Raw genomic sequence first — 15,819 nt, 5'->3', positions numbered from 1 at the left:
TCTCTACTCCTCACCCCTTCCTTTAGGTTCTTGTCAGGCAGGTCTTCTCTCCGGGCACCCCTCCGTGGGCTCACCGCTCGGGGGAACAAGGGTGGCGGGGACTGAGAGTTCCCACGGGGTCCTTGGCCTGGTAGTCAAGGTGACCCGGGTGCGTCAGCTTTGGAGCTGGGGAACATTGGACTCCAGCTGAGGGAATGGAATGAGTCTGAGCCGCGCGCAGGGGTCCTCCCCTCTACCCTTTACCCTGCAGTGGTGAGAGGTGTTTGTCCAAACCTTTGGCCGCAGTAGTTGATGCCCCAAGGGCCCTGAGGCTGTGGGGCAGAAAATTCGAGTCTGGAAGGTGTTCTGAATCCACTGAGCGGATTCTGCCTCAGGTTTGAAAGAAATGGTGGGGCTTGAGAGTTACATGACGTTATACAAATATTGTTAATTCGACCAGAATGTCTTGAGCCCCGCCTCCGGTAGCCCCATTGTTCAGCTTGATTTTTTTCCTTAATGAAACATTTGATAACCCAGTTTTTGATATGCTACCAAAGTCAGATGTGATGTCAACAAAAATGACAGCAAACGTTCGGCTCTCTACCTGTTACCACAGTTAACCATTTAACACTAAGGAATAGGTACCATTATTCCCATAATGTAACAAACAAAGCAACATGTGCAAAATAACAAAGCTAGTTGTTTAATCTAAACACCCTTTAGTCTCTATGGTATCCTGCCTCCCTACTTAAAGAGTGCGGTTAATAATTACACTATGTATTACCTCATTAGTTCAAGTCTTTGGTGAAGTAGGCATTGTTTTCTGCGGCCAAGAGAAACGGTGATCCAAGGATGGTGTCAGACATAAAGGGCAGTTTTCCCGACTTTTAAGTATCAATTGATTAAACAATATTTATCAACTGTCTACCCTGTGCCAAGTGCTAACTTGGGGACTCACTGATCGCCCCGTCATTACAGGGTTCACGTTCCAGGGAAGACAACATATAAACAAATGTCAAGTAGTAATAAATGCCATGAAGAAAAATAAAGCAAAATAAGGGGCAAAGAGTGCTTGTTCATACATCCCAGCTTTTCTCTATAGTTGCCATCTATAGTTCTCAGGGAAGGGTTTCCAAAGAGGAACCACATATGTTCCTCACTTTAGAGAAACAATAACATACCAGTTGCTTTTGTTTTTCCAACAAGCTTCAAAGGACAGCCCTTTTGGGTATTTGAGGAATACATAAATAAGGAACAAGAGAGTGAATGAAAGTGAGAAATGATGAAGCAAAAGGAAGCTGCTTCACACACCAATTGATTTGCCCATAGGTTTTTTTTTTTTTTTATTGACACTTTTTCATTGTTACAAAGGGAAGAGTGTTGAGGATGTAGAAAGGAAGGCCATGCATACAAGGGAACACAACATCACTCTGGATCTCAGGAAGCAGTGGGCATCTGATGGGTCTTTGGGGAGATCGGAAAAGGAAAGAGGGAAGTCCAGTAAAAAGAAAGGCCAATTTAAGACAAAAAGAGAGACTAAGAAATGTAACATCCTCCTGGAACCACAGTAGAGAGGCTAAACAAGGTCTCCATTTCCTTTCCCGGGATCATAAAGTCTCTGGGAAAAGAGAGATGGGAAGAACCAATTCTTCAGAAAAATTACTAGGTTCACAGAATGAGTTAGTAAAATTAGAGAGACATTGACAAATGTGAAGAAACAGTTGTTTTTTGGTTTTGACAGGTGGGCACGGGGTGGTAATAATACCATAGGGCTGACATTTATTGAATCACAGCTGCTACATGCCAGAAACCATGCTAGGCTCTTTACAGAGTGATTCCTAATCATTGAAGCAGCCCCATAAGGTAGGTATTATTGTTATTACAATCATCATTATCATGCCAGTCTTGCAAAGGAGGACACTGGATACGGGTTAAGTAACTGTCCTGGGTGCACAGACAGCAAGTGGCAGGGTTAGGAAAGGGACCCAATGTTTCCAGGCTCTGAAGTCAAATTTTTTTTCCATATCCCTACTTCTCCATGCTACAAATTTCACAGAGAGTTTCGGTGAGGGTGACTTGGGAGTTTACAAGTCCCTGTGAAGGTTAAAGAACAGGAAGGAGATTCAGATCTGAGCAAGATACTTATAAATTTCACAGAATTATTGGATCTTGCCCCTAGAATTTCTAGGAAATGGAAAGGAGAGAAAATGGGAAAGAAGCAGTGAAGTTGGTGGGTGGTAATTTTGTTTAGGGGATTTCTTTGAGGAAGGGAACTGGAAGGGAACAGTCAGGTCCTATGTGGATCCTAGGCAGCAATCCGGTAGTTGGGGTGGACCTGGGGCCTGACGTCACAAACCATGCCAAGAAGTTGGGCCAGGACGTGTTCACGGTTTCTCTGCTGGGAGCTCTGCATGCCCTGCACCTGGCGTCTTGTAGCCTGCTCCACCTCAGCAGACAGGTTCCCCTGAGAGCCCATGGCCTGGGGGGGGGAGGGGGGAGGGAGAAGAGGTGGAAAAGAGAAAAGCAAAAGCAGAAACACAGAAAGAAGGGTACAGGTATGTGGAGGGAAAGATCCTGGAGCAAGGCTAGGAAGAAAAGTCCTTGCCAAAACCACCCCCATCCCATGGAAATATCCAGACACCAAAGAAAGCAACACAATTCCCTTTCCTTTGAGGCTTGACATCCAACTTCATCCTAAAAAAACTGGAAAATCCCCACTACCTCACTACACATGGCCATAAAACTTTGCCTTCCACCCCAAATGACATCATACTCCACACAGATGGTGGCAATTCCCCCTCCCCCACAAACCATATAAGTCTTTCAAAACTCTCAGATTCTCTTACATATCACATATCTTGATCAATAACATGGTTCCTACCAAGGGTCTCCTTCAGTCCTTTACCACCTTATTTTCTTTTAGGGTCATCCCATACACACATCGTCAGATACACCTACCAACTTCCACCCAGGATCCCATCTCAACTCTCCCACAACGCACCGCCTGCTGCTTGCTCTGGAATTCCTGTTCCCGCTCCCGACGGTACTGCTCCACCTCCATCTGTGCCTCCTCCTTTGCCTGCTTCAGACGCCGGGCCTTCCCTGGAAGTAGAAGAATAGATAGGGGGTGGGAGTAGACCCCCTCACAAAATGTGATACTAGGCGTCATTCCTTTCCAGAACATTTTTCTGCCTTCTCTCAGCCAACCAGGTGCTAGATTCTAACACCCACCCTCGTAATCAGCCCCCGAAAATCATCCTCCTAATCAGCCATCCCAACAGCATCAGCTTTCTCCCTCCGCCCCATCCCAAGGACTCAAATGTTTGCTGTCCCTTCGCACTCCAATTTTCTTTCCAGACTCCTAAGGGAGAGAAAAGGGAACTCACTCTTTCTGGCATCTGCCACCTTCTCAGCCGCCCGCTTCTCAGCTTGCAGGAGCTGCTGGATACCCTGAGACTGACTGGCCATTTCTGTCGTTATGGCTGATGCTGTTTCGGATGCTACCAAGGTACCAGAAGGCTCCCCCCAACCCCCAACGCACACACACCACCTACTCCTCTTCCTCCAGCTCCTCGCTCCAATCCTCCACTGTCCCTGGGTCTTAATGCTCCCCTTTTCCGCTAAGCCTGCTGCACCAGGTGTCTCCTCCAAACTGATCCTCCCATGGATGGCTGGTCTCTTCTCCTACCTCCCACACTTGCAATACCCAGAAGGACCACCTGGGAGCAGCAGAGACCAGGCCCAGAGCTGCTCGCTCTCATCACAGCAGGTGCAGGGTTTCCTGGTCCGCCGCCTAGGAACGGGGGGAGGGGCAGAGAGGAGTAAAAAGGAGGCATAGAGGGGTTGAAAAAGGGGGAAGGAAGTCAACATGTGTCGTGTGTTGGGAAAAGGGTATGTTGGGTTTCTCTGAATTCTTCCTACTTCTCTTCCTCTCGTTTTTCTCTCTCCCTCCCTTTTTCATCTCTTTTTCTGTATCTTTCCCAAGTCTAAATTTTCATTTGCCTTGTCCTACTCTTGTTTTTTTATGTCCCTCACGTGTCTTTTTTGATTTGTCCCAGTTCTTGACCTCACCGTGTTTTAGTTTTGGTTTTCCATTTTCACCATGATTTTTAATCCTCTCCATCTCTACTGTTTTCTCTCTCTTCTCATCTATTTTTGAACCATCTCCTCTCTTCCCTGTCGGGGGGTGGGGGTAGGCTAAATCTCTAAATCATCGTTTTTACCCTCCCTTGCTCGGTTCCTTTTTCTCGTCTACCGTCCAGTCTTATCGTTTCCGGCGGACCCTTTACCTTAACTTCCCCTAGTTTCCCCCCGGAGGCCAGACTGAGGGAACACCCCCCCCCCCGCCCCCGTTCCCCTCCCGTCCCCTCGGAGCGAGACGACATCCGGTAACGTGCCTTCCAAGTGCGTTTCCGCCCTTTACCTGCGTCTCGGCTTGCGCCATTTCCGCCAGCCTACTGTGTCTCCGCCCTTCCCGCCTCCCTTCTTGCGACCGTCTTAAACACAGGCCTCGGGCCTACAGCTCTGGGGGTACTTAGGGGGGCGGGGGGGGGCAGGTCTGATGAGTAACCCCTCCCCCCAGGTCCCAGAGGGAGAAGCCTCCACATCTGTCTGTCGGGTACATTATATTCAATTTCTAGATCATTATTTTGAAATTGTCTGTGACTTTTAAATTCAGATTTCTGTTGATATAAATGTCCCTCATCATTATTTGTCTTTTTCAAAGTCCCGTATTAAAACTTATCTGGGCTAGTGAGCCTCAAAAGCAATTATTTACCATTTTCTCAGATTTTACATTAAAAGTATCAGTGACCCAAACTCCCTTCAAAACTGTTTTCAAACCTATCATCTGGTTAAGGGATGAGCGTTAGGATAGGCCTCATCTGTTCCCGAAGATGTAAAAAGAAGGGGAACCGAAGGGAGGAACAAGATGGACTGTCAGGGATTGGGGAGGGACTAGCAAGGCTGGGGCCCTGACTGCTGCCTTTTTTTCCTTCCTCAGCCCAAGACTTCCATGGCCTCCACTTCCCGCCGCCAACGCCGAGAGCGTCGTTTCCGTCGTTACTTGTCTGCAGGACGGCTGGTCCGGGCCCAGGCCCTCCTCCAGCGACACCCGGGCCTTGATGTAGACGCTGGGCAACCCCCACCACTGCACCGGGCCTGTGCCCGGCACGATGCCCCCGCCCTGTGTCTGCTTCTTCGGCTTGGGGCTGACCCTGCCCACCAGGACCGCCACGGGGACACGGCGCTGCACGCTGCTGCCCGCCAGGGCCCTGATGGTGAGTTTGCCTGGTGGGGAACAAGGTCATGAGCGGGAAGGCAATGAAGGCCAACAATTGAAAAATAAGCTAGTGATTCGGAGGAAGGTAGCTCTCCACATTGACATGTGGCAGTCATTTGTGCCTTTAGGTTACTGAGCTACCATTCATTCTCTGAAGAGCCCAGCATTCTTGAAATAGCAACTTCAATTTTCACATCTTTCTAGATTAGTAGCTACTCTGTGTCTTGACTGGTTGTTTGCCTGTAGTACAAAAAGTAGGATAGAGGGTAGTCTCTGCAGTTAGATTGCCTGGGTTCAAATCCCAGCTCCACATTAACAGCTGAGTATTCTTGGGCAACTTCCTAAACTTCCCTGAGGCTTAGTTTGCCCCCATGCAAAATTAAATAATAACTCTTGCTATATTCCAGCACTTCTCACAAAACCACTCATTTAGTCCTCACAACATCCCTATGTAATTATAAATATTAATATTATCCCCTATTTCTCGGGTGGGAAAACAGCACAGAGAAGTAACTTGCCAGAGTCACCCAGCAACAAAGTGGTAGAGCAGGGATTATAACCCAGGCAGCCTAACTAGACCGTCCGTACTCTTAACGACTGTGTTATCCTGTGTGATATATTGTAGAACTATACAATAATAGTGCCCATGTTCAAAGCACCCAGGCTGTCCTATATGTTTTGAGAATGAACTGACACCGAACATAATTAGAGCACCTGGCCTGAGATAGCATTCAGTAGATTTTGGCCCTTGTTCCTGTTATTAGCAGATCCATACTCCCTTACCCTCAGTTCTGCAACTCAAAACACTTAAGAGCCAAACATTTTTTATCAGTCAGCCACCAGACTCGTTTGGAGACAAAACCTAACCTGAACTAAAGTGAGACGATCTGTCATTCATTTTTATCCTACTGATGCCAATATTCACACATTTCACTGCAGAAACATTCAAGGTGTTTGGTTACTGGAGCTGCCCAGGCCTTCCTCCGCTACCTTAGATACAATGTATGTACTTTCAGATCAGCCCTACCAAATCCCAAAAACATCTGAGTTCTGAGAAACCTTTGACACTGAGGGTTTCAGGTGGGGACCTATTGACAGTGGAGGCACCTCTGTAGAGATAATAGTCCTTAGGAAGATAAATCCCTCTAGAGGTTTTCCTTCTAGAGTGAGAACATTAGAGGAAAATTGGGGTTGGGATGAACAACCTTTACTCCGTTTGATTGCTGCTATTACCGTCTTCCAGCTCCCCGAAAGAAACCCCTCTCACCCCAAAAGCTTCTCCCCGTATGGTAAATTTTCAAAATCCCCTTTAATTCCCCTTAACATAATGAGATAGGCTGGCATATTCAGGTTTTTTTGTTAACTAAAAACAAAAAGAGAAGGCTTGAGAAATGCAGGCATCTAATTTGACAGCTCATATTATACACCGCAAGAGAGCAGAGAACCCTGTGGCAGATCCCAGACCTCCTCCCAAGTTCAGCCTCTACCACTTGCCAGCTGTGTTAACAGTGACATGTGACTTAACTTCCATGACCCTAATTTGCCTTTTTAAAAATTTTTTATTTTTTTAATATTTTAACTTCTCTAAAATGAAAGTTGTGACAAGTAAATGAGGCAAGCACTTGGCAGGTCTGGCACTCACTAGATGACAAGTATTGTTATTTTTATTCTCGTATTATCCTACTATGGCTTTTTGAGTAATAAAACCATCTCATAGTGTGGCAGGATCTTCCGTCATCATATTGACATCTAAGAGCGTATGAGATTGACACTATTATCCCATTACAGATGAGGAAAGCAGGGCCCAGAAGATTTAGGAACTTACTGAAATCTCGTAACTGACAGGTTGTTGTCTTCCTAAGGGGGACCTGCACTCAGGTCACTCCCAAGCCCTGGTGTCCTCTCAGGCCTTACTTCCTCCTGTTCCCCTGACAGTCCTGCCACCAGGTGGCCCTCTGGCTCTTTGCTAAAATTGCCCTCCTTATTCAGCTTTGAGCTGTTCTGGAGACCATTCTGTCTTTAAATGCAAATATTTTCTTTGAACAGATGAAATGACCCAGGATGCACTGAGGAAGGGAGGTTTTTCCCCCATTCACACATTAGGTGAGGGATGAGGCAGTTTGTGCTGGATTATCTTGACTGTAAGGTCACAACCAATGAGAAGCTTGTGATGGCTTTTGGTAACTTCTTTTTGGGACCCATCACCTCATGAGGAAGTGGTCTTAGCTGCCACAGACCCCCATATAAACATACCTTAGTTGGACAATAACCATTCTCTGTATACAAGAATTAGTGAACACTAAGAAACAGTCTTTGCAAAAATGATTAAGTCCAAAGCCAGCCTGGTTTTTTGTTTGTTTGTTTTTTTGGTTTTTTTTTGTTTTGTTTTTTTAATGTAACATTTACTATACTTCTGCTCTGTGCCAGCAAAGTACCAGACATCTACCACTCATTACTCACTTTGACCTGCACAGTAGGAGTAAGCGGTGGCCCCATTTTGCAGCTAGCTGAGCCATCTGGTTTATGTTCCATTTGCCTTTCAGCCTTACCTACCATGGCACAACCACAAACCTGCAACTCCAGCTACATAACTCTGTCTTCAGTGACCCCAGGCATGTTTTCACAAGACTGCCTGTCTCTTACTTTCCTTCCCATCCACCTGATTTCCACTTGGCTAGGTTATCCTCCCTTTCCAGCCCAACGTAAGCGCCACCTCCTCCTTAGAGCCCTTTCTGACCACCCTGTCTGCTTTTTGTTTTTGTAATTTTTTTTTAATGCCTGTTTATTTTAAGGCAGAGAACAACGGGGGAGGAGCAGAGAGAGGGGAAGAGAGAGAACCCCAAGCGGACTCCACACTGTCAGCACAGAGCCCAATGTGGGGTCAGTCTCACAGACCGTGAAGTCCTGGCCTGAGCCGAAATCCAGAGTCAGCCACTTAACTGACTGAGCTATCCAGATATCCCCACCGTACCCACTTTTACCTCTTCTTCCTCTGTGCCTCCATCAATCATCACTCAGTATAAACTTCCTATATTGGTGTTTTTAAAAAGCGTGTTGTACCAGTTAGTGTGAATGTGCCTTTAAAATAGAAATCATGTCTCTTTATGGAGAGGGGAAGAACAGTGCTGCCATCAGTAAGACACAGAGTGCGTTTTTACTTCACAATTTTTTTCATATAGATTTTTCTCAATATTAAAGTACAACATATTAATTAAAGAACACTGGGAAGTTGATAATGTACTGCTAAATTGATGATAAAAGTGGCATTTCAAATCACTGGAGGGTGGTGAGCAATTTTGGAACATTTGGTTCATCTAGGGAAAGGACTCCTACCTCACACCTGACTCAAAAGTAAATTACAGGAGGGGCACCTCAGTGGCTCAGTCGGTTGAGCATCCAACTTCATCTCGTGTCGTGATCTCATGGTTGGTGGGTTCAAGTCCCACGTCAGGCTTTGCACTGGCAGCTCAGAACCTGCTGCAGATCCTGTCCCCCCTCTCTCTGTCTCTCCCTGACTTGTGCTCTCTCTCCCAAAAATAAACATTTAATACATAAATAAATAAATATAAATAATAGGGGCACCCGAGTGGCTCAAGCAGTTGAGCATCTACCTCTTGATTTCCGCTCAGGTCATGATCCCAGGGTTGTGAGATCAAAACCCATGTCAGGCTCTACAATAAGCATGGAGCCTGCTTAAAAGTCTCTTCTCTCCCTGCCCCTTTCCTCTGCTTGTCCACACCTCTCTCTAAAATTTCTCTCTCTAAATTAAATAAATAATAGCAACTTAGCCTGCTTAAAATTCTCTTTTCTCCCTGACCCTTTCCCCTGTTTGTCCACACTTTCTCTCTCTAAAATTTCTCTCTCATAAATAAATAAATAAAATAAGATAATAGCAGCTTAAATATCTAAGTACAACAGGAAGAGTATGTAACAAATTCATGGGAGGCGTTTCCTCTGGTGATGAGGGGCGGGTGGGGAATAATATTTAGAAGGCAATATTAGAGAAAGCTTTAGCTTTATCTATGATATTTTATTTCTTTAATACAAAATAATGTTGCAAAAATGACAGGACAGTAACATACTTTGTAGGAGGAATGGGGGTGCTTATTGTACTATACTTTTTTTTTTTTTTTGGATTTCTAAAAATAAAAATTAGCAGAAAAAAACATTGGAGAATATTTTTATAATCTTAGAGTGGAGAAAGCCTTTCTAAGGATGAAATAAAGCCAAAAGCAATGAAAGAAAATATTGATACAGATTTAACTACATAAAAACTTTTTAAGGATGGGAGAAAATATTTACAAATATGTGGCACAAGGGGTTGATATCTATAATATATAAAGAGCTCTCATGTCTACATGTATAATATCCAAGGGAAAAGTAGACAAGGAATATGAACAAGTCATTCACAAAAGAGATAAAGAGCGAGAAGCATCTGACTGGCTCAGTTGGTAGAGATTGTGACTCTTGATCTCAGGGTCATGAGTTCAAGCCAATATTGGGTATAGAGATTACTTAAAATAAAATCTTTAAAGAAAGACACAAGGAAAGAAAAAAAGAGAGGAAGAAAGAGTGGGCCAAAACATATTAAAAAAGGAAAAAAGTTAATCTTTTTTTAATCTGTCAGATGAGCAAAATTAAAAGAGTGGGTTGGTGATACTCAACTTTGGTAAAGGACGACACAGGCGCTCATATTCTATGTAGGGATGTACATTGGCACAAATTTGAGAGCAATTCAGTAAAATCGCACGTGTTCTTTGACTCAGAAATTCCACTTCCGAGAATCTACCCCACTCCTTGTCCACAGAGACATATGTAGGAGGCTGAACATTTTTGGAAACAAAATCTGTTGACTGGGGGTGGGAGATGTTTGTTTCATATACATAGTGGAACACTACACAGTCATAAAAAAGAATGAGGTAGGCTGTGTATACTCTTGTGGAAAAATACAAATGAGACGTTAAGTGAAAACAGCAAGTTGCCAAACAATAGATATAGCGTGGTTATATACTTCTGATAAAAGTTGCCCCACATATGCATTTATATACACCAGGACAGGACTGGAAGGGACCACAGCAAACGGTTAACAGTGATCAAATTTATTCTTCATCCTTTATAAAGAAAAACATTTTTCACATTAGTTGTATCCCATTTACATTAAAATATTTACCAAGTAAGATTGGAGCACAGTCACCCATAGGCCTACCACACAGAGACTAGAATTTTTACACATTACATTTCCTTCTACTTATTTTTTTAACCATAGGATTTGGCCTCTTTTTTCACATGGTTGTGACTGCATCCTATGTATGATTTTATAGGCAGGTTTGTCCTCACATAGGCATCGTTTTTAGTGGTTATTTAATATGCTGTACCATATTTTACTTGCCATGTTTTATAGTTGGAGGCCTTACTCCTTAAAACCTATGAATTTTAAAACCTCCTATGTGATAGGGGCACATGTACCCCAATGTTCATAGCAGCACTCTCAACAATAGCCAAATCATGGAAAGAGCCTAAGTGTCCATCAACTGACGAATGGATCAGGAAGATGTGGTTTATCTATATGATGGAATACTACATGGCAATGAGAAAGAATGAAATCTGGCCATGTGTAGCAATATGGATGGACCTTGAGGGTGTTATGCTGAGCAAAATAAGTCAGGCAGAGAAGGACAGCTACCATATATTTGCTCGGATAGGAGGATTAGGAGGAACTTAATGGAGGACCATGGGGGAGAAGAAGGGGAAAAATAGTGGGGGAGAGGGAGGGAGGCAAACCATGAGAGACTCTTGAATGCTGAGAACAAACTGAGGGCTGATGGAGATGGGGGAGAGGGGAAGGGGGGTGATGGGCACGGAGGATGGCACTTGTTGGAATGAGCACTGGTTGTTATATGGAAACCAGCTTGACAATAAACTAAGGGAAAAAAAAAAACCTCCTATGCAAGTCTGAGCACCCACCCATCCTCCTACCTGCTGTGAACCCTAGTTGGGAATAAACAGTTGAAAAACAGGACCAGGTATTTGCTGGATGGGACAAGTTGGGAGGGCTTGTGACTGGTCACGTCAGTAATAAGTGCCCCCTCCCCTCATCCTGTAGTGATTTGGGCTGGGCGGCACTCAATGATACACCAAGAGGTGATAGGTGGGGGGTGATGGGCCTCGGCTAGCCAAGGTTGGCCCATTCTGTTTTCCTGCCTTCCTGGCAGTGACAGGACAACCCTTCCCTTGTCCCATCCTTTTGCCAGGTGGCCAGTAGTGTCCAGTACCACAAAATAAAGATTTAAGGATTGCCAGCCCATTTCCTTCTGCCCTAGGGAGAGAAAGTAGGTCCACAGGAAGGGAAGGTACTTCACTCACCTTCCTCTGTCCCAGGAGTGAAGAGGTGCTTGGTGGCCATGGTGGGTGGGCTTGACCAGAAGTAGAGTATTGGGTTGGTAGTGAAGTGAGCAGCATGGCCGTCTGCTGACGCTAGAGTGAATGCAGTGAGGACTCAGGAAGAGGAGAGTTCAGGAATGTCAGTCCTCTCTTGTTTACCTCAGCCTCCTGTCAGCCAGGCCCTGGGTGGGATGCTCTGTCTCAGCCTTTTCCCCCTGCCCTAGGTCAGTAGTCATTTAGAACAAGCTTACTCTGCTCCTGGGAACATTTCTGTAGCTCAAGCTCGTTGCTGATCTGGACCCTCTACTTCCCAATCCCCCTTCCAGTATGCCCCATGAGACTGGCTGAGAGAAATTCGCCTGAAAACATTTATTTTACTCAGTTAATTGAAAAGCAATGCAAGGGGCACCTGGGTGCCTCAAGTTGGTTAAGCATCCTTCTCTGTTTCTGCTCAGGTCATGATCTCCTGGTTTCGTGAGAGCAAGCCCCACATCAGGCTCTGTGTTGACAGTGTGGAGCCTGCTTGGGATTCTCTCTTTCTCCCTCTCTCTACCCCTTCCCCATTCACACTCCTTCTGTCTCTCTCAAAATGGGTAAATAAATAAGAAAAAGAGCCATGTACAAGGGCACCTATTATTTATTTGTATATCTATAATGGTACAGAGTAAAATATTCAGGTATTTTACCAGTCTGAATTATAGTTTTGGATGAGAAACACACTAAGAGTTATAAAGTGACAATATTTTCTAACTAAAAATTAAATACATAGTTAGGGGTTTTTGACATTGCCCGCGGTGGCTGGAGGCAGGCTAGAAAATGTCATTTAACATAGCAGAACTCCTAGGACACTGAAACGGTTTGTAGGAACACAGGTCAGAGTATTGTAAACTACACACTTAACCACTCATGTGGTAAACTATCAGTAAATATTTGTCAGTGACCGTGATTTCCCAATACCCAGGAGACTTCCATGTGGGCAACCCTTTCCATTGCTCTAAGACCAAGGGAGTGAGTGACCAGCAGGATTCAAGATGGCAGCCCTGCCAAGGAGTGGGAGTCCCAGCTAATTTCTGCCCACTGCTCTCCCACCAACAGCCTACACGGACTTCTTCCTGCCACTGCTGAGTCGCTGCCCCTCTGCTATGGGAATAAAGAATAAGGATGGGGAGACCCCTGGGCAAATTCTGGGCTGGGGCCCCCCCTGGGATTCTGCTGAAGAGGAGGAAGAAGATGAGGCCTCTAAGGAGCGGGAATGGAGGCAGAAGCTGCAGGGAGAGCTGGAGGATGAGTGGCAGGAGGTCATTGGGAGGTTTGAAGGTAAGGAATCCATTCTCATTCATAGCTGCACTTCTTCCCTTTGACGGCTTTTCCTGTACCTACCGTATGGGTGCTCCCACTGGCTTCCTGTGCTCCTTCCTCTATACCTCCCTGCCCCTCTTGCCTGTCACCTTCTCATGGCATCTCCCCGACCACACCCATCATGCCCTCCCAAACAGATGATACTTCCCATGAGACCCAGGAACCCGAGTCCTTCTCAGCCTGGTCAGATCGCCTGGCCCAGGAACATGCTCAGAAGCAGCAGCAGCAGCACGAGGCAGAGGGAGCCCGGCAACCCCCGCGGGCTGAGGGCTCCAGTCACAACTGGCGACAGCAGGAGGAGGAACAGCGGCTCTTCCGAGAGCGAGCCCGGGCCAAGGAGGAAGAACTGCGTGAGAGCCGAGCCAGGAGGGCACAGGAGGCTCGTGGGGACCAAGGGCCAGAGCTGGCCAGGGCTGGGCCTAGGGCAGAGCACCCAAGAGGAGCAGGGAGGGGCAGCCTCTGGCGCTTTGGCGATGTGCCCTGGCCCTGCCCTGGGGGAGGGGACCCAGAGGCCATGGCTGCAGCCCTGGTGGCCAGAGGGCCCCCCTTGGAGGAGCAGGGGGCTCTGAGGAGGTACTTGAGGGTCCAGCAGGTCCGCTGGCACCCTGACCGCTTCCTGCAGCGATTCCGAAGCCAGATTGAGACTTGGGAGCTGGGCCGCGTGATGGGAGCTGTGACAGCCCTTTCTCAAGCCCTGAATCGCCATGCGGAGGCCCTCAAGTGACCCCAGGGAAAGAGTGAGAAACTGCAGGGAGTGCAGCCTTAGGGGCAGGGCAGTAGTAAGGGGCAGGTCAGGGCTGGGGATGACGAGGAAGAAGCTGATGCTGCACCACCGCGAAGCATATGGGGTGGGAGCGAAACTTGTAATGAGTGGGGGTGGGGAGGATATGGGCCACCACCACTGCTCCTTGACTCCTCCATTTCCTAATAAGACCTGGTTCCACATCTCACTCCCGGTGTCTCCTCTGCCTTTTTCCATTGCTGTGGTTTTCATCATACGTGACATCTCCTTTCCCACCCCGCCTGCCAAAAGCCGCAGCTCCTACACACCTACAACACGCACGCACACACTGAGCCATGCCCCCGGCAGGAGGCAGGAAGGCCCTGCTTGCCCACCCTCATGCACAGGCAGCCCTGAAAAGACCCATGTTGCCCACCAGGCTCACTCCCCTCCCTGCGCTGGGCTCCTGCACTCTGCAGACAGTGACTGGAGAAATAGATGTGAACAGAGGCAAAAAAGGGAACAAAACCAGTTTCCCTCCTCTCCCCAGTTCCCCGACCAGAACCACATCCTCCTCCCCACTTAACACCCCCTTCCTCCAGCACAGGGCTTTCCCTTTGCTGAGTCACTGAACGATCTGAGTTGGGGGCAGCTGAAGCTGGGGGCCATGAGGAGGTTGTGGGAGGATGGGATAGAAACAGAATGGACAGAGGAAGAGCCCTGTGGGGGAGTGGAATTTCGGTTGCTAAAATTAGGAGCAGGGGAAGGAGGTGGAAAGAGCCAAATTATGTAACCTGGGTTGTCTGCTCTTGGGCAACCAGGGGTCCACACCCAAGGCCATCTCCCCTCTAGTGCCTGAGTCCATCTCTCTTCCTCCAGGGCCCCAGTCCTCCTCTCTACCAGCTTTGCCCGCATCCCAGACCTCGGCTTCACCTCTGGGCAGTCCAGACTTGGCCTTCCAGATAGGTATCTTTTCCTGACATTGAGGGAAAGGTCCTGAGGGGTGGAGGGAGAGGAAGCTGTTGACAGTACCAAACCCCAGTGTTGTCCCCCAGGACACAACAGGGAACTCCATGAAAGGAAGGGATGGTACAGGCATGCGCTGGCATATGCAGTCTGCTCAGGTCTACCTCAGAGAATCTCACGAGTGAGAAACCTTATTTTTCAGATTTGGAGGCCCAGTGTACTCGGGAGAGTCCCAGGGGTGGAGGTGGAGGGGAAGCCTGTGGAAGCAGGGGCACACGGGGTGGACACAAGACCCTGGGAGAAGACAGCTCAGAGACCCAAGGCCTCGCAGGGACCAGGCAGCTGTTCAGGGGGCAGGAGGAGGAAGGGCTGGTGAGAAAGATCCTGTGAGAGGAAGCTGCTGTGATTCAGAGAAGAGCCTGTGAGCTGTGAGCAACCCAGGCGTCCGGTTCCTCTCACAGCCGGAGGTTTCGGAAGTGGCATGCAAAGAGCCCAGGTTTGGAGTTGGGGGGAGTTGGGGTTAGGATCCCGAAGCTGGTGTTGAAAGGTAAGCAATAGAAACTTTTGGTGTCCAAATTTGCTCCTCCATCCAGATTTGTCTCTGGTTTTCAAATCATTTCCCCTCTGTGAGAGTCACATAAAACCTAAGCAAGATAAGCCCTGATACCTGGTCCCCCAGACCTCCTTCTTATCAACGTCCCTCCCTGGTGTCTGGCCCCCAGCCCTGTTGGGGGTTCCCCTGAGATGAGGGCTGTTCACTTTCTCTGACCACAGGGTTTCCGCTTCTGTGTCTCTTGTTTCCTAGGTTGATAAAAATACTGAGCCCTAGAGGCCCTGGCTTCCTCTGACCCCCTGGGGCCAGGCAGCAGGCATCCTGTCCACTGTGTTGGGGGCAGGGAGGGGGGCCCAGGGATCCCCAAGGGATGACTCAGTGCCTCCCATGAAACACTGGGGAGGTGCGAGTGTGTATGTCTGCTCTCAAGAGCTAGAACGAGGAATCAATTCCCAGTGAAGGATGATGCATTGGGGTTCAGTTAGAAGAACAGGATTAGGGAAAAAAACTAGCAAGATGAAAGACGGTCAACTGGGGGGTTGGGGTTTGGGCAGATTTGGGTTAATTTAGGAAAAGGGT

General features: G+C 47.4%; 2 protein-coding genes across 8 annotated transcripts; one reads left to right on the top strand and one right to left on the bottom strand.

Annotated features, from left to right (window-relative positions):
• Positions 1–1,293: 1,293 nt before the first annotated feature.
• Positions 1,294–4,268, bottom strand: ATP6V1G2 (ATPase H+ transporting V1 subunit G2). Of its 4 annotated transcripts, XM_039219580.1 has the most exons (5): positions 4,051–4,265; positions 3,668–3,772; positions 2,981–3,081; positions 2,336–2,458; positions 1,294–1,597 (listed from the first exon to the last, which is right to left on the bottom strand). In XM_039219580.1, the coding sequence occupies exons 1-5, from the start codon at positions 4,100–4,102 to the stop codon at positions 1,556–1,558; spliced, it is 423 nt and encodes a 140-aa protein (XP_039075511.1). In that variant the 5' UTR covers positions 4,103–4,265; the 3' UTR covers positions 1,294–1,555. The 4 variants fall into 4 exon arrangements, with proteins under 4 accessions (XP_039075511.1, XP_039075510.1, XP_039075513.1 ...); XM_039219579.1 differs by having other exon boundaries at positions 1,294–2,458; positions 4,051–4,268; XM_039219582.1 differs by lacking the exon at positions 3,668–3,772 and having other exon boundaries at positions 1,294–2,458; positions 4,051–4,268.
• NFKBIL1 (NFKB inhibitor like 1) lies at positions 3,784–13,950 on the top strand. 4 transcript variants are annotated; one of them, XM_039219572.1, is made up of 4 exons: positions 3,784–3,870; positions 4,982–5,258; positions 12,737–12,958; positions 13,138–13,950. In XM_039219572.1, exons 2-4 carry the CDS (start codon positions 4,994–4,996, stop codon positions 13,722–13,724), a joined length of 1,074 nt encoding a protein of 357 aa, XP_039075503.1. In that variant the 5' UTR covers positions 3,784–3,870; positions 4,982–4,993; the 3' UTR covers positions 13,725–13,950. The 4 variants fall into 4 exon arrangements, with proteins under 4 accessions (XP_039075503.1, XP_039075504.1, XP_039075502.1 ...); XM_039219573.1 differs by lacking the exon at positions 3,784–3,870 and adding an exon at positions 4,329–4,383; XM_039219571.1 differs by lacking the exon at positions 3,784–3,870 and adding an exon at positions 4,444–4,597.
• The last annotated feature ends 1,869 nt before the right edge of the window (positions 13,951–15,819 follow it).

This window comes from Hyaena hyaena, unplaced genomic scaffold (assembly GCF_003009895.1).
Source record: "Hyaena hyaena isolate Hyena2069 unplaced genomic scaffold, ASM300989v1 scaffold_830, whole genome shotgun sequence".
NCBI classification, from domain to species: Eukaryota; Metazoa; Chordata; class Mammalia; order Carnivora; family Hyaenidae; genus Hyaena; species Hyaena hyaena.
The sequence above is the reverse complement of the archived record's forward strand: the minus strand, read 5'-3'. Positions and strand labels throughout refer to the sequence as shown.

Coding starts and splice junctions, on each gene's coding strand:
- NFKBIL1 (XM_039219571.1), top strand. CDS start 4,541: ATGAGTAACCCCTCCCCCCAGGTCCCAGAGGGAGAAGCCTCCACATCT. Junction 4,598..4,981: donor CCTCCACATCTGTCTGTCGG/GTACATTATATT, acceptor TTCCTTCCTCAG/CCCAAGACTTCCATGGCCTC. Junction 5,259..12,736: donor TGCCCGCCAGGGCCCTGATG/GTGAGTTTGCCT, acceptor TCCCACCAACAG/CCTACACGGACTTCTTCCTG.
- ATP6V1G2 (XM_039219579.1), bottom strand. CDS start 4,102: ATGGAGAGGATTAAAAATCATGGTGAAAATGGAAAACCAAAACTAAAA. Junction 3,082..3,667: donor GGGTATTGCAAGTGTGGGAG/GTAGGAGAAGAG, acceptor TTCTACTTCCAG/GGAAGGCCCGGCGTCTGAAG. Junction 2,459..2,980: donor TCCAGAGCAAGCAGCAGGCG/GTGCGTTGTGGG, acceptor TCCCCCCCCCAG/GCCATGGGCTCTCAGGGGAA.